Raw genomic sequence first — 27,995 nt, 5'->3', positions numbered from 1 at the left:
ACATTTTTTCAAGTATTACAATATATTGATGTAGACTGTGACACCAATTTTAAAAAAATAAACTATTGATTTGTTAGATAAAGATATTATTTTTTTTTAGTTTCAAAGTCTCCTCACAAGAATGGGAAATAGAAAACAATTATTACCAAAACTATCTGTAAAAGATGATGAACACGTCATTTCTGTCAATAATTTCATTGGATACCTTTTAAAGCTAATTTCAAGCAGATATTTGCTTGGACACATTTACTGCGTGTAAACTCAAATTCGTTAGAACACTTTAATTGAAAAGAGAAAATGAGAATCACAATTGTATTTTTGATGTTGTTAGCGATTATCAATACAGTTCTATCGTTAGAAACACCTGCAAAAAGAGATCATAGCTATAAATACGGTAATCCCTCAGGAAATGCAACAATTACTCAAGAAGTGAAGTCAGGTTGGAGTTTACTTGGATCGTCCCTTTCTGTGCGGTATCCTGCTGAAGGTGATTTCAAGAATGAAATTGACGCCATGATACTTATTGACCACGTACGTGGTTCCTTTGTCATATCACACGGAGGGGTTGGTTACAAATTTGTTCAAATTGTATTTCACAGTGGGATTGCTAGCAGTTTAGATTGGACTGTTCAGGTGGGTTCTGCACTTATTCATGATTATATGGATTAATTTGTGTTTCTTTTTAAAATATAGTGTTCTTTAATGCTGCTAATGTTGAATTTCTTGCTGTTCGTCATCTTTGTTTCTTTTCCAGTCCTTTGATTTCACATGCGGAACTATTTTTCTACTTTCCGTAAAGTGAACTGGAATATTTGTAAGTTGGTTTCACATATTTCTTACTCAAGTTTAGTCAAATGTCAGTTGTGCTTCAAAAATGAATTTGGATTATACAGGGTGTTTCAAAATGAATATCGGAGTAGTCTTTATTACAATTATAAATAATACATGAAATGAAAGAACAACTGTAAAACAGTTTTGTACGCACGCATGCGCATGCACTGTTTCCTCTCTCTGCCGTTTAGAAAGCGCTAGTAGCAAAGATGACGAGTAGTTACTGCATTACGATGCAGATTTTCTGGATCGTGTCGTCTTCAGTAATGAATCGACATTTCACCTGAGTGGCGATGTGGACACTCAGCCGGTGTTCGCGTCTGGAGGTCAGCAAATCCCCACGAGATGGTACAGTTGCAATGAGACTCCCGTATTTAAATTGAATGTGTTTTGTGCCATACCCCGGCGGAAAGTTTAAGACCTTTTTTCGCATGGCCTCCACGTTCACGAGATCTGACGCCACGCGACTTTTACCTTTAGGTATTTATAGAGGATCATGTGTATGTGTCACCGCTACTAGTTGACTTACCCGATTTAAGAAAGAGAATAGAAGCAGTTGTTGTAACAATTACCCCAGACACACTGATCAAGGTTTCCGAAGAACTCGCTTATCGACCCGATGTGGGTCGTGTGACGAATAGTGTTCACATTGAACACTTGTAGCAAAAACTGTTTGAGTTGCTCTTTCATTTGATGTATTATCATATTTGTAATTGTATGTTAATTGTAATAAATACTACAAAGTCTTAAAACCCCAAGTGATATAAATACTACAGGGTGGTCCAAAAATAGGTATACACCAATGCATTGATCAAATATAACATTCTAGCTTATAGGTTTATTTGCTGTTCCGAGCTCAAGATATAAGTAAAAAGACATTAAGAACAACTAATAAAGAAACTAAGTTTACCTGGTGGATAACAATAAGAAATTATATAAAAAGCAGTGACTTGATCAACGGCACTGTATACCTACTTTTGGGCCACACTCGTAATGATACTGATTTACACTGTAATATGTAAATTTAATGTTATTAAAATTAAATGTGATTATTAAAAATTAAAATTATCCTATATTTCATAACATTTGATTTTTGCAAAGTAAAACTCACTTAACTACACTTCAAGAATAAAACAGTAAAATTAAACTATTCAAATTTCAGTCCATAACAAGCGAAAGAGAAACACTATTCCCCGTTTAAATTAAATGGTTAAAGAAAAAAAATGAGCAAGTATTCAATATCGATAAGAAATATAGTGATCAAGTTTAGGAGACTCAGGTGGGCAGGTCATATAGCCAGAACGAAAGAAAATAGGAACGCTTTCAAAATTTTAACTGGAAATCCAATCGGGGAACCACCATTAGGAAGACCTAGATGCAGATGAGAGGACAATATTAAGAAGGATCTCGCAGAAATAGGAATGCAAAGTAGATCCAGTTGGCAAAGGACAGATGTAAATGGAGAGCTTTAGTGAATGTGCATCGAATCTTCGGGATCCATAAGCCATAGAGTTAGTTAAGTAATGCTCCTTTTCATAGTAAATTTTCTCTGGAAAACACCCAAGTTATCTAACTACAGGAAAGAGAAAGAAAAATTGATGTTTCTCATGTAAACAATTTCAAGTGTCTTTCTTCTCAAGTGCCAAAAGTATAGAGATAAGCCGGCGAACAAAGATTTAGATTGGGCACTGGTGTGTAATTTTGAAGTTTTTAATATTACAAGAAAATACTTTTTTGGTTGTTTTCTATCATAGTAAATATCTGATAGAGTTGCTCAAAATAACAGACGAGACAGAACTCTCGTAACGAGGTATGATGCGAAACACGGTTCTTTCAGTAGAAATAGATACACTTCTATGACACGAGATATTACTTTCACGACATCTTTCCGAGACGGGACAATCCGAACTCCTGTCTCGTACGCAAACCTAAAAATAATTAAAAGAATCACATTATTCATCTTATTTAGTTTTCACGGAATGTAAAGTCTAAACGGAATGTAACTAATATTTAGCAGCAAATTCAACGTGAAGATCAACAAGATCAAAACGTAACTTATAAATGTCAGGAAAAGGAACAGTGAATATAATGAAAACCTAAAACGGAAGTCACTTGAAGGAAGAGGTGCAGAAATTCTGTCACTTAGAAAGTAAAATTACAAGCAATAGTAGGCGTAGACAACCAGAATAGCTCAAGCGAAGAAAGCATTCGAAGCAAAACTAAAGCTTCTATCCCAAGACATGGACATAGAACTGAAGAAAAGGCTAATGTAAACATATGTATTGATTGCGGCTTTATATGGATGTGAGACATGGACTCTAAGAGAAGAGGAAAAACGGAGGATGGAAAAAATCGAAATGTGATGGTGTGAAAGAGTGATGGGAACAGTAGGAGAAAGGAGGTGTAGACTGAAGAATGTTCCGAAATGAAGAAATTAGATAGTAGACAGGATAGCTGAGGGAATAAGAGATATGATAGATGAGAAATTGTAACTGTCCTGGGTTCGATCCTGTTGTAGACGAACGGTTAAAGACTGTTTAGGGTTGTTTATTATTATGCTTTTACGGTCCATAAGCTATGGGTCGCTGGAAGTAGCGAAACTATAGTCACTAATAACGCTAGGAACACCTTTTTGTGCAAGTACAAGCTTGTAACCGTAAAGTTAATACCTTGTACCTATACAACGCTAAACACAGCAACAAAATAACCATTTGTTAACTAGATATTCTACATTGCAATTGTTACTTTGGGGAGCTGCAAAAGATGTAATATTGGTAAACATTTATTAAATATATATTTAAAATATGGCACGCAACTTACCACAAATTATACACAATTACAATAACACTAATACATCAAAATACTTCGATTATTTCATGCTTTAATTAATTGATTTATTTTTCACTTCTTATTTTAAGATTAGCCCCGTTATTTACGAGTTCGCGTCGCTAATGAGCGATTTATTTCCTGACACTGTATATGAACGTATATCACAAATATTAATCCTATTAAAGCACTAGTATTGAGCTACACTGATCTTGTTTGCATTTTAGAAGAAACAGCTTCCACTGAATTGTTGAATGAAGAAGGTATTCCAGTAGGCACCATGATGACGAAACTGTGTATATCAAACTATGTTTTCCTTCCGTCACTACTAGTATGTTTTTGGTAGAGATTGCTTTTTTGCAGGCTAATTATATATAAGTGGTCATTATTAACAACTTATTTTCAATGCACTTTTTACAATAACGAAGACAACTAAATTGCATGGAGCAGAGCGCCAATTGACGGCGCATCAATATTCAACTACATCTTTTTGGTGTTAATCCAAGTTTTGCACTGTCACTGTTCTCTTCCCTCCTTTACTGCTTCATCTCCCGCCAACTGCACAGTACACAACAGTGGAGAAGAAGGGTGAGGTATTATGCTATTAACAGAGAAATTAACATTTATTCACTTCTCACTGTTTTAAGCGTATTGATTAATTGGGATACGATTAATTATAACTTTCTGTGCTTCTGTTGTAGTTTTATAATAATTAAAACACTTTAAAATTCACTTTGAAACGCTGTTTGTTTTGGACCCATTGGGAACCTTCCGAAGAGTTTAATCCACACTCTTCTGATGAGAGTGGAAAAGAACGAAGTCACTTTAGAAATGATTTAATTATATCATTAGAAACTTTAATGATGGAATTATACGAGGATTGTTCAAAATGTTTTTTGTATAGACATGTTTTCTGGCACAGCCAAAGTGTCACAGAGTGTAGATCAGAATAGGAAAGAATGAAATGCTACATTTATTAAATTAAATATTAAAAGATGTAAGTTTCCTGTTCAATTTTGTTTCATACAAATTTATGTATAGTCATAATCATCATCATAGGTATTCTGCCATTATTGGCAGGTCACTTCGTGCAACTGAGAAGTTTACATGTTCCACGGTCTTCCGCTAACCTCTTCATTTTCACGTACGATTTCTCTGTTTTGATATCATCTATTAACTGTAGTCTCATTTGCCACCTCCCTCTCTTTCCTGCCACCATACCCTCTAGCACGTTCCTCATGATACTGTTTCTTCTTAGCCTATGTCCCAACCAGTTTCTCTTCCTCTTCTTAATAATGTCTAAAATTGTTCTTATAGAACATAAAGTTATTTTGTTTATGAATTATTTCTATATTTAGTTTGTAGATGCATAAAATTAATTTATATACAGGGTGGACCATAAGTTAGTAGATAAAAATACACTTGAAATGAATTATTTATCAATTACAAAACTATGAAATTATCACAAGTTGTATCGTAACACTAAGTTAGGAAGTTAAGTTACCTAAACTAAGTGTCCAAAGTGTTGTTCATCATTTCGAATCTAAACATTATATCTTTTAAGCACAGATGAACATACTACATCACTAATGCTTTTGGTTGATAATTTATTATAGCTAAACGGCTTTACTGGCCAACTTTACTAACGTAAGTATAACTGGTTGCTATATCATTTTTCCTGCAAATCTTTAATCAATACTTTTCTAGCTTCACCTTTATATTTATTGTATCAAATTCAGAAGTAATACCTTCTTTTAAATGTTGTACAAATAACAGTATTTGTTTATTGTTGTCATGTAACCACTACTTTTGAAGTACAAACCAATGATGTGCCGTAAACTATAATTTTACGTCTACGCGATTGTCTACTGTAATCTATACGTAATCTACATTGCACCTTTTCCCGTGTAGACTATGTAGACAACCACTATCAAATGTAAGGAAGAATTTCGTTGCTCGTTTGTTCATATTTCCTCATTCAGTTGTTTTGCTTCGGTTCAGCGAAAGATTAGGGAAACGACTAACATACAAAAAGTAGAGGGAATTATCTAATCTGTACGTTTACTCTGCTCTGCACATACCACTTCCTTAGATTTTCCATTCGAGCACTGCTTTTATAATGAAACTTACAAAACTAATTCTCACCTGTGGGTTTTCAGTCTTGAAGCTGCTCTATTTGCCAATTTTTTCTTGCATATTTTGCGAAATGCATAATATTTTTCATTTTCCTTCCTCAAGACGAAACTAAGTATTCGAAAGTTACTATTCGCTGGTCTAGGCATTTTATTTTGTACGCAATTTCGCAAGGTAACGACAAAAGAAAGCTCCTTTACTGTCCACGACGCCATATTAAATTATGTGTTGTTGACATATTCTACATAGTTATGTTCTTTACATTGTCTACGCATAGTTGACACGTAAACGTAAACTATCGTTTTTTACGTGTAGACGCACATCTCTGGTACAAACACACATTCATCCTTTGATAACTTCTCTTCATTGTAAACTTACTTAATTACATATGTAACAACGTTTAAATCCTTTGTAAAATCATTTATCAGTTTTTCAGTCTCAGTTACCTCCCTTACAGAAGATTTATAGAGTAAGTCCCGGTCTTAGAGTCCTGTGGACTACGTCACTGTATTTGTTTTAATTATAAAAGTTTGAAATATAAATATGTACTAAAATGGTACGAACCAAGATGGCCGATTTTGCATGTTTGAATTAATGTAATAACGAAGGATAAGCGGCGCATGAACATATTGAAAATGAAAAACAGTATGTGAAGATTGTAATAAATAACGAAATTGTCCAAAGTAAATAATTGTAAATAGTAAAAATTGAATAAAAAATGAGAGCAAAGCTCCCCAATACTTAGTGTTTACAGCGCCATCTCTTATCCCCACAACGTATTATCGATTCGTCATTCAGCTACTACTACTGTCGTCAATTCAGAACTGAATAACTGCTAGTGTCAAGCGACTTATGGACCACATTATATATATATATTTATTCTTAATAGTTTCAGGATTGTTTCGTTTAAAAGCAAATAATACGATATATAATTAAAGTTAATATTTATTTATGAAGAGGTATTACAGTTTGAAATAAATAAAATAGGTTTTTTTTTTGTATATTACAAGATATATGATCTTACAACTGCGCCTACTCCTGAATGGTTTTCATTATTCTCAATGATACTGTGGCATGGAACTGCTTTTCAGATTATTCTGCTGAGTATATCTGCAAAAGAAAATAATTTTTAAAATAAGTTATGCTATTTTAGAATGAACTAGAACAGTGGTGTCCAATTATAATGAACCCGAGGATCATAATCGTGTTCACTAGCAAAAGTACAAGGCCGCAGCTAATATAATATGTATTAAATAAAGAAAACATATTTATTGGCATAAGTGGTAATGAATTAAAATCGTGTAAGTTCAACATAAAGTCGCGGACCCAGCCACAGAAATGTTATCAATGCTCAAAACTAAATACTCAATCTGCGGTTATTGTGGTCGAATAATGGGTACACATTAATGAGGTTATTCACAATTAATATCGAATGTGGCCACCCGCAACTTTTACGCAAGAGTTTCTTCATTTAGTGCCAAAGATCGTTCTGTTCTCAAACAGGAACTTATTAGAAACCATTACAGTTCGTATCTGCATAATTAGGATAACTTTCAATCAAATATCAGTTAGTGTCTCATAATTAGCTGCGTCACCCAAAATCCTGTTTTTTCTTATTACATCTCTTAAGAAAAAAGGCTAAAGCTCAACTATTTAGGTAATATGTCTATACCGATTACCGCAAACTAAATTCAAATTTTGCGTTGCATTTACGCGAACTGTTACGGAATGTGATCCAAGTTTTGCATTGAATGAGTACTGACTTTCGTTTACGACGAGTATTTAGACTTATAAATAGTGTTCCCATGAAACAAATTGAAACGAGAAATAAGGTATTCTCGTATCATTTCTTAAATTTGGAGGAATATCCCAAGAAAAAATTTCCATTCGTTCTACTTGAAGCAGTTTCCTAATTTTGATCTGTTATTGGCGCCGCTCTTATGCCTAACATGGAAATGAGTTAAAATTTTATAGAATCTAGAAGTATGTAAAATATTCCTAGGTATTAGCCACGAAACATTTTCAGTGTGTTCTATTTTAATCACGTTTGGACCTGTGACTGGCAACGATTTTGTTTCAAACTGCGAAACGTATCAATTAAGATCATATCATGCCTACTCGGTAAGTGAAATAATTAGAGTTATTATTTTCTAGCATTTAGAAGGATGTGAGAATGTTCGTAGATATTAACCACGAACATTTTTTTTCATTTATTCTATTTTAAATATATTCCCAAGTTTGCCCTGCTATTGCAGTGAACATGTTTCGAAATTAAAGCTGTTGTTGGTGCTACTCTGTCTTCCAGCGGCGGTATGTATCATTTCCCAGGTAGTACCGGACGTCATTTATCACGTATTCTGAAGGTCATGAAATAACGTCATATGGTACGTCATGATGTCAGCAAATATCATGTCATCTGGACGTCATATTATGTTCATTTAGTTATGTCTTCATTTGGAGGTTCACCGTTTTGTATAGTAATTCGTATTTCGATGACAATTTGTAAGGTGGCCAGAAAGCTTCCGATTTTCGCGACGTTAACCATCCCACATTAATAACTGCAATCGGATTAATGTCTCCTATAGGTGCGTCTTCTTCAACTACAGCATAAATGTTTCTTCAAATTAAAATAAATACAGTAACTTTTCATAAGAATTCAATGACAACAAAAACACACAACATCAAACAAACATGACCGTTCCAATGCCGGGCGCCAAGCTGGACCTTGGCGCATGCGTGTTCCATTATTTAATTTGGTTCCTCTTACGACATCACTTCTGTCACTATTATGGTTCGTACAGTGTACGTTTATTTTTGGTCCCACTTTTGAACGTCATTTTTGTCACTATTAGGGTCCGTACACTGTACATTTATTTTTGGTCCCACTTTTGACGTCACTTTTATCACTATTATGGTCCGTACAGTGTACGTTCATTTTTTGTCTCATGGTTAACGTAATTCTTCTGCTATATTCGGTGCTTACAAATAACGTCAGAATATCTTACACGACGTCATTTCTACAAATTATCCCTTAATAATACGTACAGCGTACGTCAGTGTGCTACTTGGGTTGTGATTGAGCTATTTTTATATGAGTGAAATAATTTGTAGGCAATAGTTTTCTGAATTCTTGAAGAATATACGATTACCAATATGTATTTTTCAATTAAAGTTTTCGAACAAGTTGTTTAAAAATTATTCCGAAAATCATTAATTTTAATTTTATTTCTTTAGTGAAAATTATATTATTAAATAGCTTTCATTACTGCATTGTATATACTTTTATTTTATTGCTCACGAATGTTGTGTGGATTTATTTAAGTCTATTGAAGTCGTATGCTACAATGTTATTTTTGTTGAAACGAATCTCACTTACATTCTGATAATACCATTGGACACCCCTGCACAAAGGCGTGGCTTTTCATGTTCGGAATTGATCTTGGGTAACTTCACTAACGTGTTAGTAGGGGAGCCAAGGATGCCCCATGTGCTCCCCTCCCCTGATCCTATCAGACCATATTTTTTAAAGTCTTGCCTAAAGAAAATTTATAGCCATGTTCCCAAGAAAACAAATCTAAAGAATAGCCGTTCTTTCGTAGAACCTATGTACGCCTGACAGCAAAATCAAGAAAATAGTTAACCTTCACTTTGATAGACTTTTCACCCCATAAATATCGCATCGTTGAAAAGCTTATGGAACACAAATTCCAACAGGGTAATAGTTTCACTTCTCATGCTTCATTCCTAGAAGAAGAAGAAGAAGAAACATATTTTTTTTAAAAAGTCTGAAAATTCGAAAATTCATGGGCAGCTGGCAACCCTTGCACTTGCTGCACATCAACGAAAGAATTCCTGCATGTGCCCTAGATAGATATATCAAACATATGCAACCATCATAAAAATCGGCAAAATACAATGTGGGAAAAAAATCGGAACCTCTAATTTCTTTCGGGCCATTTTTATTAGACTTACAAAGCCACTCGCCTTACCCCTCAATATTCTTCCCCTTCACTACGAATATGAATGTTCGTTACTACATTTGATATCCTCCAATAACAATTCTGAAAATATTAGTTCCTTCGTGCAATCAGGAAGGATCGCAATTGGCATCGAGGAGAAAAATATTTTTTTTACAATTCCTGGGCATACCAACTCTTATAGTTCATGTTAGTTTAATTTTTTTTATAGGAGTAAGATGCAACATAGTTGTACTTTGTATATGCTCCCGCAGAAGACAAAACAAATAGACAAATAGACTGTACAAACAAATAGACAAATCAAATTAAGGACACTTCTGCAAAGTCATTCACGAAACGCCACTTTCATAACTGAAAAAGGTTTCGCAGTGCAAAAAATATACTCGCAGTGGAAGCAATGGCCCAATCACTTCTTGTAGTAAATCTTCCATCAAAAGTTTTTTTAACATAGAAGTTCCAACTAAACTTTTAATACTCAATTCTCTCATGGTTTAAATTTCGTACATTGTAGAAGTCTTACGATTTTTTAGATTAAAATATATACACCGTTAAAATCCTGAACCCAAATTTTATCTGGTATGCAAGAAATGGACACAAATCAAATTGTGGGCACTTGTGCAAAGTTATTCGTCAATACTATCATCACTGTAACAATCACTATCACTTTCATCACTGAGAAGTTCCAGCAATATATTATCAGTAAAAAGTACATTGGGATTTTCTCCTGTTCCATCACATTCTTCCACTGACTCTTCACAGTCAAAATCTTTCAATACATCTGTTAAAACTGGAGGAGGAATGTTATTGAGAGCACACCAAACTGGTTCCCCATTTTTATTCCAGCCATGACATACCCAAGGGTTTGGGATTTCTTGAAGTCTTGTGTTGGCCAATGTCTAAATCCGGGTATGATAGTTGGATCTTCTTATGTGTTCAATTATACAGGTCTTTGAGGGCAGTAACATGGAGAAGTCAACTTTTGCTTCCATTGAGAAAGTGAGGTCTTTGTCTTGACATTTGTTCTTTATTATAAGCAGCCTAAGTTCATCAATTGAGGAGCATTTTGTAGATCTATAAAGGGCGTATGTAAATTTCTCTAAGAGTGTTTCATCTACAGTCTATGGAGCTTCAAATGTTTGGAAAGTTGCAAGATAAGGTTGATGCTTCTGAGTGAGCAACATTTTCAAAGGTTTGATCTTTCCTTTTCATTTGAAGGCATTCGTTAAAGGCACCCAGTAAAGGGATCAATCCCAAGCAAATCAGGACACTTCTCAGCACCATAATCCTCTGAGAGTTTAGTAACATTAAATAACCTTTTCTTGTTACCATATTCTGATTGAAACAATATCTTACATCTGATGTTACTTGCATGAGCATGCAATATCCAAAAAATGTCAATATCAGGACTTTTAACTTTCACTTCCTCGTAGCCCATTTGAGCAGCATACATGCAATTAATAATAACTCTCGAATCTGTTTCTTCTTGGTTTGATATCAGTTCTGGTATCAATATGGGTTCTTTGGAAACAGAGAGATTAAATGTTTTACCATTCGTTACTGATATAAAATTGCGAGTTCCAATCAAATCCTTTACTTCTTTCTCTGTTGACTAAATATCATGCAGAACATTTACTAACTGTTGTTTATTTTCTTCATTTTTCAAAAACAATTTTCAGTCTTTACGTATCTTGGATTTCGGGCCTGACACAATCAACTTTTCTGCAACTCTCCTTCGTTTTCTCTTCAAAGCTTTTACTGATATCTTGCTGTACATATCAGTACTGAAGATGACATCACCTTGTTTAGAAGTCATATGGAAAATCTTCAAAGCTATGTCCTTGAAAGTTGGTGGAATTTCTTTCAAAATGTGAAAGTATGCATTACCATCTTCGACAGTCAATATTATTGGATCAGGGGAAAAAGCCTCATCACAAACATCTTTTGCAAAGTACAAAAACGGCTTGGCTTTGTTGGTCTTGGCAAGAAATCCATTAGTAGTACCGATGCTGAATGGTGTTGGTGACAAAGAATATGCCATAAGCTGTTTCAAATCTATGTTTATGTCTTTTTCTTGTGCCTTCAGTAGTAGCTGAGATAGAAGATTTCCTTAATGTTTGTATTCTATAACTTTGTACTTGTTGCCACCTTAATACTAATTTGCATGTCTGCCATAATTTTCAAGTTGAGTTTGTTGATGCTGTCAAAAAATTTCTCATTCTTTTTCAGTCGCTCTTCCACAAAAATATCTGTGGCATCTTTTCGTAGCTTTTCAGCTTGAGGAATATCTTCCTCAATTTTTGGAAACACAGAAACACCTGAAGATATTGCATATAACCGATCTTCTGTAATATCAAAGGAGTTCATGTAATCTTCAAAAACTTCCATTACTCACAATACTTTTTTGTGCTCTTTCAAATGCTGATCTTCCTAGGTCTTTATGAATATTTTCTTTTCTACTTTTGATACCAGCCATATATAAAGTTGCTCCTAACATTTCCGAACTCATATGTGTTGTCAGTATCCATCTTTGGCATGCAACATAGTTCCTTGTGATTGCGGTCAACCCTAATCCACTACCACCAGCACCTCCTCTTGATTTTACATGCTTCATGAATGTTTCTTCCATGGTTTTATGTATATCTGTTCTACACCCTGAAACCATACTCCTCGCAACACTGAAAGCATCTATTTCTAACAGTTCCTTTGCACCTGGGTGAGTGTGTTCGATGTCATCATAACTGAAAACATGGTAGTATATCGGGCATAGTTTTGAGCAGAGTAGCTAAAGAACAAATATGGCATTAAATGTAAACACTCTGCTAGGGATGCATTCGAGTCGAGTCGAGTCGAGATTTAAGCCTGTCTCGACTCGTCTCGAGAAAATGTTGTCTCGACTCGTGTCTCGACTCGAAAATATGTTTCTGTCTCGACTCGTGTCTCGACTCGACAGTCTCTGTCTCGACTCGACTCGAATTCGAGTCGAGACGTCTCGAAATTCGAGTCGAGACAAAATGTACGAGTTAAAATATACGCACACATCAGCCAGACCATCATGACTACCTACCTAATTGTCAGTATGTCGACTTTTGGCATGGATAAAAACGGCGACACGTCTTGGCATACAAGCAATGATCCTTGATAGGTCGCTGGAGAGAGCTGGCACCACATGTGCTCACTCAGGTCACCTAATTCCCGTAAATTCCGGGAAGGAGGGCGATGTGTTCTGACGTCACGTTTAATCACATCCCACAAGGAACATCACTCCAATGTCCGGCTCCAATTTCATTTAAACTTTTTTTGCTGATAGAAGGCATGTATGCATCATTACTTGTGATGACAAATTTTTGCCATGGTGCATGTTTTCTATTTTTTTAATAACTTTTAAGAGTTGTGATGTGGTTATTAGAGATTACTACAGAAGTCCCTTACTACCCTTTGTAAACGGAGCGTTAATGAAGAAAAGTGAAGAAAAACCATGTGGATACATATAAGTCCTGGGGGGAAGTCGTATGGTAGATATGACCTTGATGGCAGCCATCTTGAAATCCGCCATTTTGAATTAAGGTCAAGTTTTCAAAATGGGAATAGGGTAATATGATACATAATTTCGGGCTAGAATTTAATTAGAAAAATAATGGTGAGGTTAGTTTTAAGATACACCCATTTGGGGGAAAGTTACAGGCATATTAATTGTTTTTACTTACTGTGTGCGTAAGTCCCTTCTTACTTTCGTCTCAAGATCTGTAAATCGATCGCAACGGCAGAGCCCGGTTACGCACTAGTGTTTAGAAATGTTTAAACTCACTTGAGGCAATATTTGTGGATTATTGTATTGTATTTTGCCTTTAATTAAATTTGAACCCACTTCATGATCTTGTGTAAAGTATCACTAAAAGAGAATTTCTGTTTTTATGGAGAACGTAAGCATGGCAATTATAAAAGGTGAGTAAGGTGCGTATGTATTTATAAGAAAGTTTATTTTACGAGTCTTTTGTGGCTCTGCCAACCTATTCTTTAGTTTTTTTTTCAAAATACTCATATCTCATAAATAAAAGAGCTATTATAAAATCTCTTACCACTATTCTTTAATACTTATAAAATTTTATTTATTGTAAAAGCACTGGCGAGATATTTCTTATCGCCCACTAAAATTATGGTGGAGCTCCTTCGTGGCTAACGGTTAGCATACTTGCCTTTGGCGTGGGAAACCTGGGCTAGATTCCCGGTGGGAGTTCATGTGGTTCGGATTCCACTTTAATCAGTAGGTCCACGTCTCACATAGCCTCGCTGCTGAACGGGACGTTAAAGTCAGAATCAATTCAACTCAAAATTATGGTTTTGACTTTATTATGATGTTATTAGTTTAAACGCCCAACTGCCCAGTAATTATAAACATTGACTACATTATAAAATTGTAATTTGTGACGACTAAAATATCAGAAATTAAAGATTATTCTTTGGGTTTTGGAACATTTTGAAAAACGTGAAAAACTGGTACTGTACCGATACAACACACCTTTTGGATTTGTCATAACATGTCTTACATAGCTTTGGTTAGATTCTCAACACGAACTGCAACTACCCGTTAAATTGTGCATCCGAAAGGCACTCTTTGTTAAACCTCGCTTATCACCGCTCATCTTAATAATATATATAACTTCACAGCGAAGCAAATGTTGCATTTCTCTCTTTCATCCTAACACAAAACAAAACTAACCACAGCTGTGACACGAAGGAGCTATTTCGAAAAGAAACAAGCTCTGCTTCATAGAGATGTGTACCAAATGATAGAAGTATAACGTATTGTTTTCTTTCCTGTTTATTGATATCAGTTGGTGTTCTTAATGAGTTTACTCACTAGTTTAGAAAGAGTATATATGGAATTTGGACATATGTTGTACGTATTCTCCTGAGAAATTTATGAGACCAGAAAAGTTATAAGGACGGATAGAATAGGTTTAAGCGCATCTACGTGACTTTATCAAATATTTATTCTCCATAATGGTACCACGCGCCGGGAATTGAACCCGAGTCTTCCACGGCAAAGACGCGTACACTAGCCGCGGAGTTCACACACACACACACACACACACACACACACACACACACACACACACACACACACAGAATCAGTCCTCACACACCAAGGGTGAGAGCTGTGCCACTGAGTCACAGCGGCCACGTGGCTAGGTCGAGTCCACATAGTTTCTTAGTACATAAATGTTACGATTATAAAATAGATTTTCCTTAATGAGCTGCATAAAAACAAAAGCTTTCGAAATGCATTAAACAATTAGCTCGATTTGAGTGTGAACTTAAAGTTATATCAGAGTGTAAATACGGATACGCACCAAAGCTCGAAAACTTAATACACTATTTCTCCTATATAGTCAGCATGTATCAAGCAATCGTTCAGCTTTCATTTGAGAGGATGGAAATCGAAGGCCCCTGAACAACTATGTTACTAATGTGCGGAATGTATTTATCTTACAGTGAACTGCTTTGATGCCAAGTGGCCTAACTCCAAAATTTAAATTTTCCAGGAGTGAAAGTTGAAGTTCAATATCTCATGAACAATCCATATTTCTTTTATGTTGGGAACCAAAACCATAACTACTGTATGTAGTTCATTGTTTTATAACTTAGTGTTTACAAAAATCCTTTAAAAAAATACCTATTCATAGAAGTGAATGGTACTTATCTGTACTAGTTCTTGGCATCCAAGCAGTCCATTTATTGTAATACTAGCTTAATATACCCATTCTTCGCATGGGGGCTGTATTTGGAAGTCAACACCTGTGGAAGTATCACCATTCATTTCAGTGACCGCGAAAACTATGGATTTGACACTAGTATCAATCAATATGGGCTATTTATACATGTCTCGGTATTCCTCACCCGCTAACACCCGGTCCGCATACAGTAGTAGCTGAATTTGCAAGTCATCGCTGATGGAAGTGTCACCATTGATCTCAGCGACCGTGAAAACTATGGATTTGACATTAATGTCGATCAATTTGGATTACTTTTACTACATGTCTCGCTAAACGCCCCCCTGAGACCCCCTGGTTCCAATTTTGACAAAAACGCTTCGCCTTAGACTGGGACCTGGACCAAGGTATCCGTGACCAAAATTTGGTAACTCTCGGTCAACTTGTCTGGTCCCCAGGTCGGTCCCAGTAAACGTCCCCTCCGAGACCCCCCTGGTTCGAAATTAAAAAAAAAAACGCTTCGTCTTGATCTGGGGCCTGGACTAAGGTTCCCGTGACCAAATTTTGGGAACTCTCGGTCCACTCGTCTGGTCCCCAGGTCGCACACAGACCCGTGTAACATGGGTTCCTGTCACCACGGCATGGCGCGTCCTCAGGTTGCGGATCGAGGAGAAGGCCTCTAGATATAGAGGTTAGCTGCGAATATACTGAATAAGCAGTCGCGGACAGACGATTAGGAGTGGTCCTCCAGCTTGGGGGTTTGGGTAAGGCTAACACCCTCATCCTGTGAAAAAAGGTACTTGTTCAGAAACATTCACAAAAGCCTCGGACAAGGACTGATAACTTGGCACGACATCAGCAAAAGAAAATGAACATGAGATTTGGAACATGGAATATTAGAAGTCTTTATAGGGCAGGCGCGTTAAAATCTGTAACGAGTGAGTTAGAGAAATACAGGATGGACTTAGTAGGAGTTCAGGAAGTTAGGTGGGAAGGAAATGGATCTGAGAATTCCGGAAATTTTACGTTCTTTTACGGGGAAGGAAATAAAAATCACCAATTAAGAACAGGGTTTTTCGTTCACAAACGAATATTACCAGCAATTAAACGGGTTGAATTTGTTACTGACAGACTTTCTTTTATTACCCTTAAGGGACGGTGGTGTGATATTGTTGTTTTAAATGTACGTGCTCCAACTGAAGATAAGGGTGACGATATAAAAGATAGTTTTTACGAAGAAGTGGAACGGATATTTGACCAACTCCCGCGATACCATATGAAGATTCTATTAGGGGATTTCAATGCGAAGGTAGGACGAGAGGATATTTTCAAACCGATTATAGGGAACGAAAGTTTGCATAAGGAAAGTAATGACAACGGTGTTAGACTCGTGAACTTTGCAACATCCAAAAACCTAATCGTGAAGAGTACAAAATTCCCACATCGCGACGTTCATAAATACACTTGGACATCACCAGACGGAAAAACACATAATCAAATTGATCACGTTTTAGTAGATAGAAGAAGACAATCTAGCATAATTGACGTCCGGTCGTTTAGAGGGGCTGATTGTGACACTGATCACTACCTGGTAGCAGCGATAATACGGGAGAGATTATCGTTGAATAAATGTAATACTCAATGTCCGAAAACGGAGAGATTTAATTTAAAGAAATTAGAAGAGAGCCAGGTAAGAGAGGAATACCAGATTGAAGTTTCGAATAGATTCTCGGTTTTAGAAGGCTCGGAGTGCACTAGTGTTGAGGATACTTGGATTGAAATTAGAGATAGCATTAGAAGTTCAGCAATAGAAAAATTGGGACACGCGGAAATACGTAGGAACAAACCATGGTTCGACCAAGAATGCATTAAACTAGTAGAGAAGAGAAAACAAGCAAAATTACGGTGGCTACAAAATCCGAATGAAATAACTACACAAAATTTCGCAGATATCAGGCGGGAAACTTCCAAAACTTTTAGAACAAAGAAACGGGATTTTTTGAAAGCTAAAATTAAGGAACTTGAAGATAATAGTAAAAATAAAAATGTTCGGGACATGTATAAGGGGATCAGCGAATTTAAGAAAGGCTATCAACCTCGTGCTTATATATTAAAGAAATCTGACGGAACAGTTCTCACTGATACGGATAGCCTCTTAAATAGATGGAAAGATTTCTTTGACGATTTGCTGAACACGCAGCCAAAAACTAATGTGCGTGGAGAAAAGGAGATACACACCGCAGAACCGTATATTCCAGAACCCAATCGAATAGAAGTGGAAGCCGCTATAAAGAAATTAAAGAAACACAAATCTCCGGGTGTAGATGAAATTCCGGCTGAGTTAATTTTAGCTGGAGGCGAAAAATTGTGGAACAAGATACACAAACTCATTCTCCTTATCTGGAACAAGGAAGAATTGCCACAAGAGTGGAAAGAGTCAATCATTGTTCCAATTCACAAGAAAGGCGACAAAACTGACTGTAATAATTATCGAGGCATTTCTCTTCTGTCAATATCCTATAAAATCCTTTCAAATATTCTGTTAGCAAGATTAACCCCATACGCAGATGAAATTATTGGAGATTATCAGTGCGGATTTAGACGAAATCGATCAACTATCGACCAAATATTTACCATTCGCCAAATACTCGAAAAGAAGTGGGAATACAATACCCGGTACATCAACTATTTATTGATTTTAGAAAGGCTTACGACTCGGTTAGGAGAGAAACATTATACAACGTTCTTACAGAGCTTGGAATACCGAGAAAGCTAATTAGATTAATTAAGATATGTTTAAGTGAATCCCAAAGTAAAGTCCGGGTAGGAAAATTTTTGACCACGAGCTTCCACGTCGAAAATGGCCTGAAACAAGGAGATGCGTTGTCGCCATTATTATTTAACTTTGTGCTGGAATACGCCATAAGGAAAATCAAAGATAGCAACCAGGGCCTAGAGTTGAACGGCATTCACCAGGTTATGGCATATGCTGATGATGTAAATTTAATAGGAGATGATAGGAGAACAGTAGAAATAAATGCAGAGATCTTATTAAACGCTTGCAGGGACATGGGTTTAGAAGTAAATGCAGAGAAAACTAAATACATGGAAGTGCGTCGGGACCGTAATACGACAAATTGTGGAGGCGTTAAAATATTAAATAATACTTTTGATAAAGTGAATACTTTCAAATATTTAGGATCAATATTAACAGATGAAAATCATATTCACGAAGAAATTAAATGTCGACTAAAAGCAGGGAATTCGTGTTACTATTCGGTTCAAAATCTCTTGTCGTCGCGAATTCTGTCGAGGAATTTGAAGCTTAAAATATATAAAACGATAATCATGCCTGTTGTTCTGTATGGTTGCGAAACATGGTCGCTTACTCTGAGGGAAGAACATAGACTGAAAGTATTTGAGAACAGGATTCTGAGAAGAATATTCGGACCCAAGAGGAACGAGAATGGGGAATGGCGGAAGCTTCATAACGAGGAACTACATAGTTTATACGGTTTACCCAACATTGTTAGGGTCGTCAAGTCTAGGAGGCTTAGGTGGGCGGGTCATGTAGCTAGAATGGAAGAAAGTAGAAACGCTTTTAAAGTCTTGACTGGTAGACCCATAGGAAAACGACCATTAGGAAGACCTAGGCGCAGATGGGAGGATAATATTAAGATGGATCTCGCAGAGATAGGAATACAAAGTAGAAACTGGATCCAATTAGGTAAGAATAGAAGTCAGTGGAGAGCTTTTGTGAACGCGGCACTGAACCTCCGGGTTCCATACGCCATAGAGTTAGTTAGTTAGTTAGATAAGATATACTATGTAAAATAGTCTCGTATCATAATATGTGATTTACAACAAATGTTACATTATATATTATCCGTAGCTCGTGATATGCTGCAACATATTAAAGCCTCAAAATAGTTGGGCAAGCGAATAATCCAGAAGTTACGTAACCCTATTGCGTTCATGGGAACGAAAACACAATAATTATAACTATGCTAAATTACTATAGACTACCAACTGCTCATTCAGAGAATTTATGAAGTTCATTTTATCACAATAGTTTTATACAAACTAGATTTAGACTACGGATAATAATTTTATACAAACTAGATAATCAATTATTATTATTATTATCATTATATTTGCAGTACAACCAAATACAACGACATTAACTATTAGTTCTAATTAACTGAATTGAGCTGAAAATTAAATCTTGATCTTTAAAGATTAACTATTAATTTTATGCGTTCTGTACCTTTCTGAAGGAATAAAAGCTGGAATTGGTTTCAAGGCTGTTTCTGAGTGAATACTTTCTTCAAAATAATATTAAAAATTATAGAAAGATTTTCGAGACATTCGAGTCGAGTCGAGATTTTTAAGAGCCGTCTCGACTCGACTCGTGTCTCGACTCGAAAATTCGAGTCGAGAAATACGTTTGTCTCGACTCGTCTCGAATTTTACAAAGTGTGTCTCGACTCGAATCTCGACTCGAATTCGAGTCGAGTCGAGTCGAGATTCAAGACATGTCTCGACTCGAGCGCACCCCTACACTCTGCATACAGATAAAAGTCATTAAAAAAAAAAAAAAAAAACAGTTTCATGAAGTTGCAAAACCAGCCACACATGATCCATAAATGACACCCAATCCTGAGCTGTTTTTTTTTTTCAAGTGATCCCTTTTCAACTTCTTGTCTGAAATCTTGGTATTCTCTACAAATGTGGGCAACTCTTTCACTCTGCATGATCAAATTAATGCTGTCATGATTGGGTTCTAAAATTACTTGCTTAAATTCACCTTGCAAATCTTCCAACATACGAGTCTTTTTTTATTAAACTGAAAAGTTTTGAGAAGCAATCTTTCCAAAGTCTCGAGAACTATTTTATAGCAATGTATAGCTCTACTGTAGTTCTTGACACTCAACACTCTTTTCATTGATCCAGATGTCCTTAGGCCAGCTTGTATCACATCATCTAAACATGACCCAATCATTTTCGTTTCTATAACACAAAAATTGGCACATGTTAAATGAAAGGTACCTAAAAGAATTATGTGCACTCTGTATTTCAAAGGAGAGTTCCAAATTACCTCATATCATACATCTAAGTCAAAGGTTGCTGGTACATAAGCTTGCCGAACAGCTTGAGAAGCTCCAAACACCTCATACAGAGCGGTCTTCAGTACCTTCGGGTATCCAGCTGTTATCCTACTTTCTATTGCACCAATGTCTATAAATTTTGGATACTGTTAATATAAATGTATAATGTATCCATTAATGTGATATTGTCTGCGTAAGATAGTTTCAAATGTTGCCAGTATCGCACGATTTATTATATATATATTCTCTTCTTCTACAACTAGGCTACAATCTGTACAAATGTTACCTCGCTGGAATCTGTGTTGAACAAGCTTTACAACAAAATGCATTTTATGGTCCAGTGTTAGATAGAGAGCTCAGCAGAGTCATCAAAGCGAGTACCATTTCCAGCTCTTAAAAAACCTTATACACCTCAGTACTGACCAATATCGAATTTTTATCTCGCTTTCTGTTACACCAATGTATTTGATTTACGAATATTGTAGACATCAATGTCCAACGTATACATTAGAGTGATTTTGTCTGCGTACGATGGTAGCAAGTGTTGCCAGCATTCCACGATGTACAGAAAACGTCTTTTTTCGATTTTTTACGGGGTTTCTTCTTCTTTTTCTACAAATAACGCACAATCTCTACATTTGTTACCTCGTTGCAATCTATGTAGAATAAGCTTTCCAGTGAGGTATTATTCATGGCCCTGTGATAATTAGTGGAATCTCTAGGACCGTCAACGTGAAGATCTACGCTTTCCATACAATACCTACAAAATTTGAAAAGAAAGGTCCACGATTTTATAGTAAAGCCAATCTTCTTTTTCGGGAACATGGCTCAAAATTTTCCTTGGACCGTAAGTAATATAAAAATATATGTCCCAAAGGATCAGGTGCACACGGAGAACCCCTGGCTCCTCCCCTATGTAGCTATCTATTTGAATACGATAACCACAAATTGAATATGTTATTTTGAGCACTGACAATATCTTTTGTGGCTGCGGCCTCGGTTTTGTTATTAGTGTGTTGCAATTGTGTCAACCTTGAAATCACCAGATTTTAATTCAAGATTAGATTACATTACTAAATTCAAGCCTAACACCACATTACTTGTAATTTCGGTCATGCATTTTTTTTTCTTAGTTATTATCTTAGGTTTCCTAGTTCGGAGTTCGTTATCTTATACTTCATACATTTCTCAACTACCTTAAGGGAATTGATTACCTGTGTGATCTTTTCTTTCCCTTTGATTTATATGGAGGAGTGTTCCTATATTTCCTTTGAAATGAACTAGAATTTTAACGGTGTGATTTTACTGATTTCTTCTTCAAGTGAAATGAATTAGAACTTTAAGGGTTTGATTTTATGGATTTCTTTCACAAGTGAAATGAACTAGAATTTTGACCCTACAATGCATAGTGGGACAGGTATGGATCATAGTGGTAAATAATCTGTTTTTTTTTCTATATAACGTTATCTATGTAGTTGCTAATGCATGTTGAACCAGTAGTTATATCACAGTTTCCGCATAGATGGCACTTTTAAGCGTACCGGTACTTCCGTTATTCATTTTTGTTTCCTTTCGCAAAACTACTTTTTTTTTTTTCACAGAACATTAAAAAAAAGATCATGCATTGCATCGTTAACGGTTTGATTTTCCTGATTTCTTCTTCAAGTGAAATGAGCTAGAATTTTAACGGCTTGATTTTACTGATTTCTTCTTCAAGTGAAAAGAACTAAAATTTTAACAGTATGATTTTTCTGATTTATTTTTCAAGTCTAGCTAAATGTCCATTGCTTTGTCATAATGCATTTGTTTTTACATAAAGGGCCTAAGTAAAATTTGATTTATAAAATATTATTAATTATATATCAGATAATTTAATTGCAGAAAATATGTGAAATTTAAATAAATCTCATTAGAAAATGAGTAAAAGCAAACTCAACATTCCAATCCATTTTAAAGACAAAAGATGAATATTTCCCCAAATAATTTAAAGGGCTAAAAACAAAGTCAGAGCAGGTACCGTACTCAAACATTCTTAATATGTTAAGTCTCCAGTGACAATCCACTATGTTAACAAGAAAATTTTTCCGACTTTAATACATAAAAAACAAAAGTAAATGTTCAATTATACTTACCTGAACAGCAAAATTAAGTCGGCAAACTAAGAAACAGGTGAACTTGATCTTTACGTAGTCCCGTTCAATTCCTCCATCCACTATGTAAGCTCTGCCAGTTGCGTACCTGTCCAAAACTCTAATGACACTTATTTCCTTGTCAAATGTACCAGTTGACGGAAAATTTTGTACAACCGTCTGTCCTATTGCAGCCCAAGTGGTTCTCACGTCTTGATCAATCAACTTAGTTTTGGCCTTAGTTATGTCTCCCAATTCAATATCGTTTCGTGCCTGTGGGATGCCGGAAACAGCTACCAATATCACTAGTAACAACACTAAAATACTCCTCATTTTTGTTTTGTATTACACGAAAATTATTGCAATATATCCACAAGCTAAATTGCAAATTTTGATCTGAATATTGTGTATAAATCTTGTGGATTTATATATATACATAGACGCATAGTTTAAGAGGCCACAAATAGAGGAAAATTATCTACTACACAATTTTTTAACCTATTTTTTTTAAATAATTGCATTGTATTAAATCATTTTTATTATTTCATTTGTAAAAATGTGGTGACATGAAACTTTTCTTCTGTCATTACTATGTTTTGACCTATTTGTGCCAAGGTATTTGAATAGATTCAGCTATTTGAACATTTTAAAAATTTACAAAATACAAGTATTATGAAAAATACAAAGTAAGTTTGTACTAATTTAAGAAAAAAGAAATAGAAAAGTACATCTCTATGTAGCTAGAGTAAACAACACTATCTAATCAATGTTCAAGGGAGTAAAGGAGCAGAATTCAATTTATCAAACATAATAAAAGAAAAAAATACCAAAGGAGGACGTCTTATCAAGAACGTAATTATCCAAAGAAATAATTCAGAAAAGTAAATAGCAAAAATTCTATTAGTTTTTACGTCCCGAAATAATTTTTTTATTATTATTATTTCATGAAGTTTATACGATAAAGTAGCTTTTATGTGATGCCCTACTTCTACTCAGATTCAAAGAAAAAAAAAATAAAAGAAACGAAGACCTTGATTTTTCAGAAAAATTGATTTTTTTTTGATTGTTTTATCTGGATATATATATGTTGAATTATGAACTCGAACAGCAGTCCAAGCTTCGGTGACAATACCAAAAAATTCCTACAGATATAAAGTGATATAGGTAAGGAAATATATTTATTTTTCTTATGTAAGTTATTTAGATTTAAAGCTTAAGCTGTATTAAAAACTTTAATCATGATTGCGATACAGGATCGCTGACTTTGTGGGAAGTACACAGACTAAAAATACGAGAAAGTGAAATCATATTTGAGAATAAAATTCTGAGGCGAATATTTGGACCCAAGAAGAATGGGAATGAAGAATGGCGGAAATTTCATAACAAAGAACTCCATAATTTGTACCGTTTACCTAACATTGATTCGGACATTAAGTCTAGGATGTTTAGGTAGACAGGCCTAGAAAAGAAGAAAGTAGGAACTATTTCAAAATTTTGACTTTAAACCTAATCGAAATATATATATAAAGATGACATAGGCGCAGAAGAGAGGACGATACTAAGATGGATCTCACAGAAATAGGAATACAGAGCAGAAACTGGACTCAGTTAGCTATGGACAGAAGTCAGTAGAGAGCTTTTGTTATGTGACATTGAAGCTTTATTTAGAGTCTATTGATTAAACAATTAGCTACGTTAATCAGACGTTTGTGTACAATGTGTTCAAGAAGTCACACAGAGAAAACAAAATATATATGTGGCGTACGTAAAAACGTAGCTTACATGCGTAAATCCTGTAGATTTGACTTAAAGTACGACTATAACTTATGTAACATCCTGCCTCAAACGTATAACTAAAAACGTAAGTTTTATAATACTTTCCGTATAAGTGTTCCATCTATGCTTACTTTCCGTATAAGTGTTCTATCTATGCTTACTTTCCGTATAAGTGTTCCATCCATGCGTACTTTCCGTATAAGTGTTCCATCTATGCTTACTTTCCGTATAAGTGTTCCATCTATGAGTACTTTCCGTATAAGTGTTCCATCTATGCTTACTTCCCGTATAAGTGTTCCATCTATGAGTACTTTCCGTATAAGTGTTCCATCTATGAGTACTTTATCTGTATAAGTGTTCTATCTATGCTTACTTTCCGTATGTGTTTCATCTATGCTTACTTTCCGTATAAGTGTTCCATCCATGCGTACTTTCCGTATAAGTGTTCCATCTATGCTTACTTTCCGTATAAGTGTTCCATCTATGCTTACTTTCCGTATAAGTGTTCCATCTATGAGTACTTTCCGTATAAGTGTTCCATCTATGCTTACTTTCCGTATAAGTGTTCCATCTATGAGTACTTTCCGTATAAGTGTTCCATCTATGAGTACTTTACGTATAAGTGTTCCATCTATGCTTACTTTCCGTATAAGTGTTCCATCTATGAGTACTTTCCGTAGGAAAGAAAGAATTGTATATTGGCGGTAAGGATCTCACATACAGATGGACGTATGAAACATATATCTGCCGTATGTAATATACAAATGACTGCTAGATGTTAGACATCCTGCAGCAGCATGATGTAACATCTAAGTAGGAAAAGGGCAGTACGTATGAAACATATGGATAATACATGATCGGTATAGATTTCCGTAGTAAACATATGGAATCCGTATATTTGTACAATATTCTGCTGTCCGGATAACGGATTTCTCTCACTGCAGTTGGTCCGATGATTCGAAGCTTATAACAAGAAGTGGAGAGATGAAGCAAAGGCTTGAGTGTTAAGAACTACAGAACTCATTCGTTTTTGACCAATCTTGGTTCTTTGGAGTAAAGATTGACTAGTTTGGAAAGCATATGAAGTATTTGCTCGTCCAGACCTTTCGTTCCCGATGTATCATTGGCAATCAAATTTCAATTTGAATTTAGTCAGATTTTGTATTTAAAAAATATTTTAAAATTAGGCGAAAGTACATGAAACAATTCTGTGAAACGTTAAAAGATGCAATAGACCCATTGCGTTCTTATAATTCTAGAGTATTATTATTGAAGAGAGCCGAAGTATGAAGAAAAAAAAATGAAAATAGGAAAATTAAAAGTTCAAAATATAAAAAGTATGCAATTTTAATGATACATCTTTTAAATATGAATTATATATGTATGTATAAATAACCTTACATTTATATATCATGTATTCATGGTCCTTTTTAAAGCATATTACGCGTAGGTTTGTGCCATTTATTTCAATAATAAAATATTTGGAAAGGTAATTTCGAAAGGCCAAGGAAATGAGTACTACAATATCTGGTTAATCAAAGACTACAACGGCAAAAGTGTGTGTGTGATCTTCATCTGCAAACACACATTTATCCATTGCTCATCCAACGATTAGATTCCAAGGCGAGAGAAGGCTGGAGTCTACAGTGTGAACAATGCATGTTGCACGGCCCGATTATCTTTCCTTCCAAGAAGTGCTCGAAACACCGTAAGAGATGGTAGTAAGTGGGACAAATGTCAGGGGAATACGGTGGTTGTACAAAAGTTTCACATTGCAATTCATGGAGAGGCTACAACGTCCTTTGGGCGACATTTGAGCGTTTACTCTCATGCAACATGACAACATGTATTTTGGAAATTTCTGTGTACTTGGAAGGAATGTTGCTGTGCATTTCATGGTGATCAGGACTTTAACGATCTGCAATGATGCTTTCACTTTGACGGAGAAAGACATGCTGAATCAACCCGAACATAAATAACCTTATAGTGAACTTATCTAAGGGTTCTGGAAACTGTATTTGAGTTTGATAAACCACTGTCCTGGCCGTTTAAGACAGCCGTAGCAGACACATTTTTCATCAAAAGTGGTAATCCGATGTACGAAACTTTCCTGGCTATTCGTTACACTCAGAGAACTACATTTCTCCGTACACGATTTTTCTCTATTTTTAAGTTTTACGTCCCATGGTTATGCCGGTTAGACTAAAGGAGACAGTGATGATGACAAATGAATGGAATGGTGGAATGAAGAAAGTGGGAGGAAACGGAAGAACCCCTAGGAAACCCACGCTCACCATATTTGTTCACCACAAAGTTCACTTGGCGCAAGCTGGGATCGAACCAGGGACACCAAGCACCAGGGGCGAACGTTCTACCACTGAGCGTATGCGATTCTTATTGGCCGGTGTGAATTCATGTATAACCTACAGGTCCAAATTTTTCACCTCACCGAATGTACGGAGCCGCCGAACGACAGTGGTATGATAAATGCCTAACTCGTTTGCAATGGCATGTAACACATTTTGGATGGAATTCTGCAGGTATAATCAATAAGAGTTGAATCAGCAATAAAATAATGCTCTTAGTTGAGGATAGGGATGCGCACGAGACGAGTCGAGACAGGATTTTCCTGACAAAATTCGAGTTAAGACACGGCTCTTCCAATGGAAAAATATTCATTTTTCGTGTCGAGACATCACTTTTACAGCACATTTTAGAGACGAGACAGCCACAAATCTTGTCTCGTGCGCATCCCTATTTGAGAAATGAAAAGAAGGTAATGATGGCTACTATTGTTGCATTTACTAATTTTATACTTATTTGCATTCTCATTCAAATAATGTATAAAGCAGGAGTATGAAAGAAGAAGATGCTTTTTCATTGTGATGTTAATTAGGCTATATGTTACTTGATGAATAAAATATATTGTCAATGGGTGTATTATAAACAATTATTTATTTATTTATTTATTTTCAGATCTGGACAAAATTAACCAAGTGACTGAAACAACTTTTTCTTGAACTTATCATCATCGTGGGCATCTATAATCACAATCACAATATAATTCTGTTAAAAAGTCATATGAAATTGTAATGATCAAAATAAATAAATAATCATGTACCTCTTGCTATTTCCCGTTCTTATTTAATTTAAATAAGGAATACGAATATATGAAAGGCAGTTGAATGACAAGAAGTTATTCCTCATAATGAATACGGCATGCAAGTTGGTAGCACTAACGTTAGGAATGGTACTGACAACCAGGCCGGTAGCCAGTCCAAAAATGTAGGGGGGTGCGGCTGAAGTTAAGGGGGCCGATCCAACCATATTATAGTTCATCACCATATTATAGTTATTTGCAAGCCTACCTTGAAAATTTTAGGGGGCAAGCAAAAATTTAGAGGGGACGGCCCCCCTAGACCCCCTGGATACGGGCCTGCTGACAACTTGTGGGAACCATGGAAAACACAGTATTAGATTCCACGTGCGTGCACATCAGTAGAT

General features: G+C 35.6%; 1 protein-coding gene across 1 annotated transcript; it reads left to right on the top strand.

The window, feature by feature from the left end:
- The first annotated feature begins 275 nt into the window (after window positions 1–275).
- On the top strand, window positions 276–27,605 carry LOC145693964 (uncharacterized). Its single transcript, XM_081770125.1, has 2 exons — window positions 276–633; window positions 27,468–27,605. The coding sequence occupies exons 1-2, from the start codon at window positions 298–300 to the stop codon at window positions 27,489–27,491; spliced, it is 360 nt and encodes a 119-aa protein (XP_081626251.1). The 5' UTR covers window positions 276–297; the 3' UTR covers window positions 27,492–27,605.
- The last annotated feature ends 390 nt before the right edge of the window (window positions 27,606–27,995 follow it).

This window comes from Thermobia domestica, chromosome 9 (genome assembly GCF_964235325.1).
Source record: "Thermobia domestica chromosome 9, izTheDome1.hap1.1, whole genome shotgun sequence".
Lineage (NCBI taxonomy): Eukaryota > Metazoa > Arthropoda > Insecta > Zygentoma > Lepismatidae > Thermobia > Thermobia domestica.
This window is presented reverse-complemented; position numbering and strand designations above follow the sequence as displayed.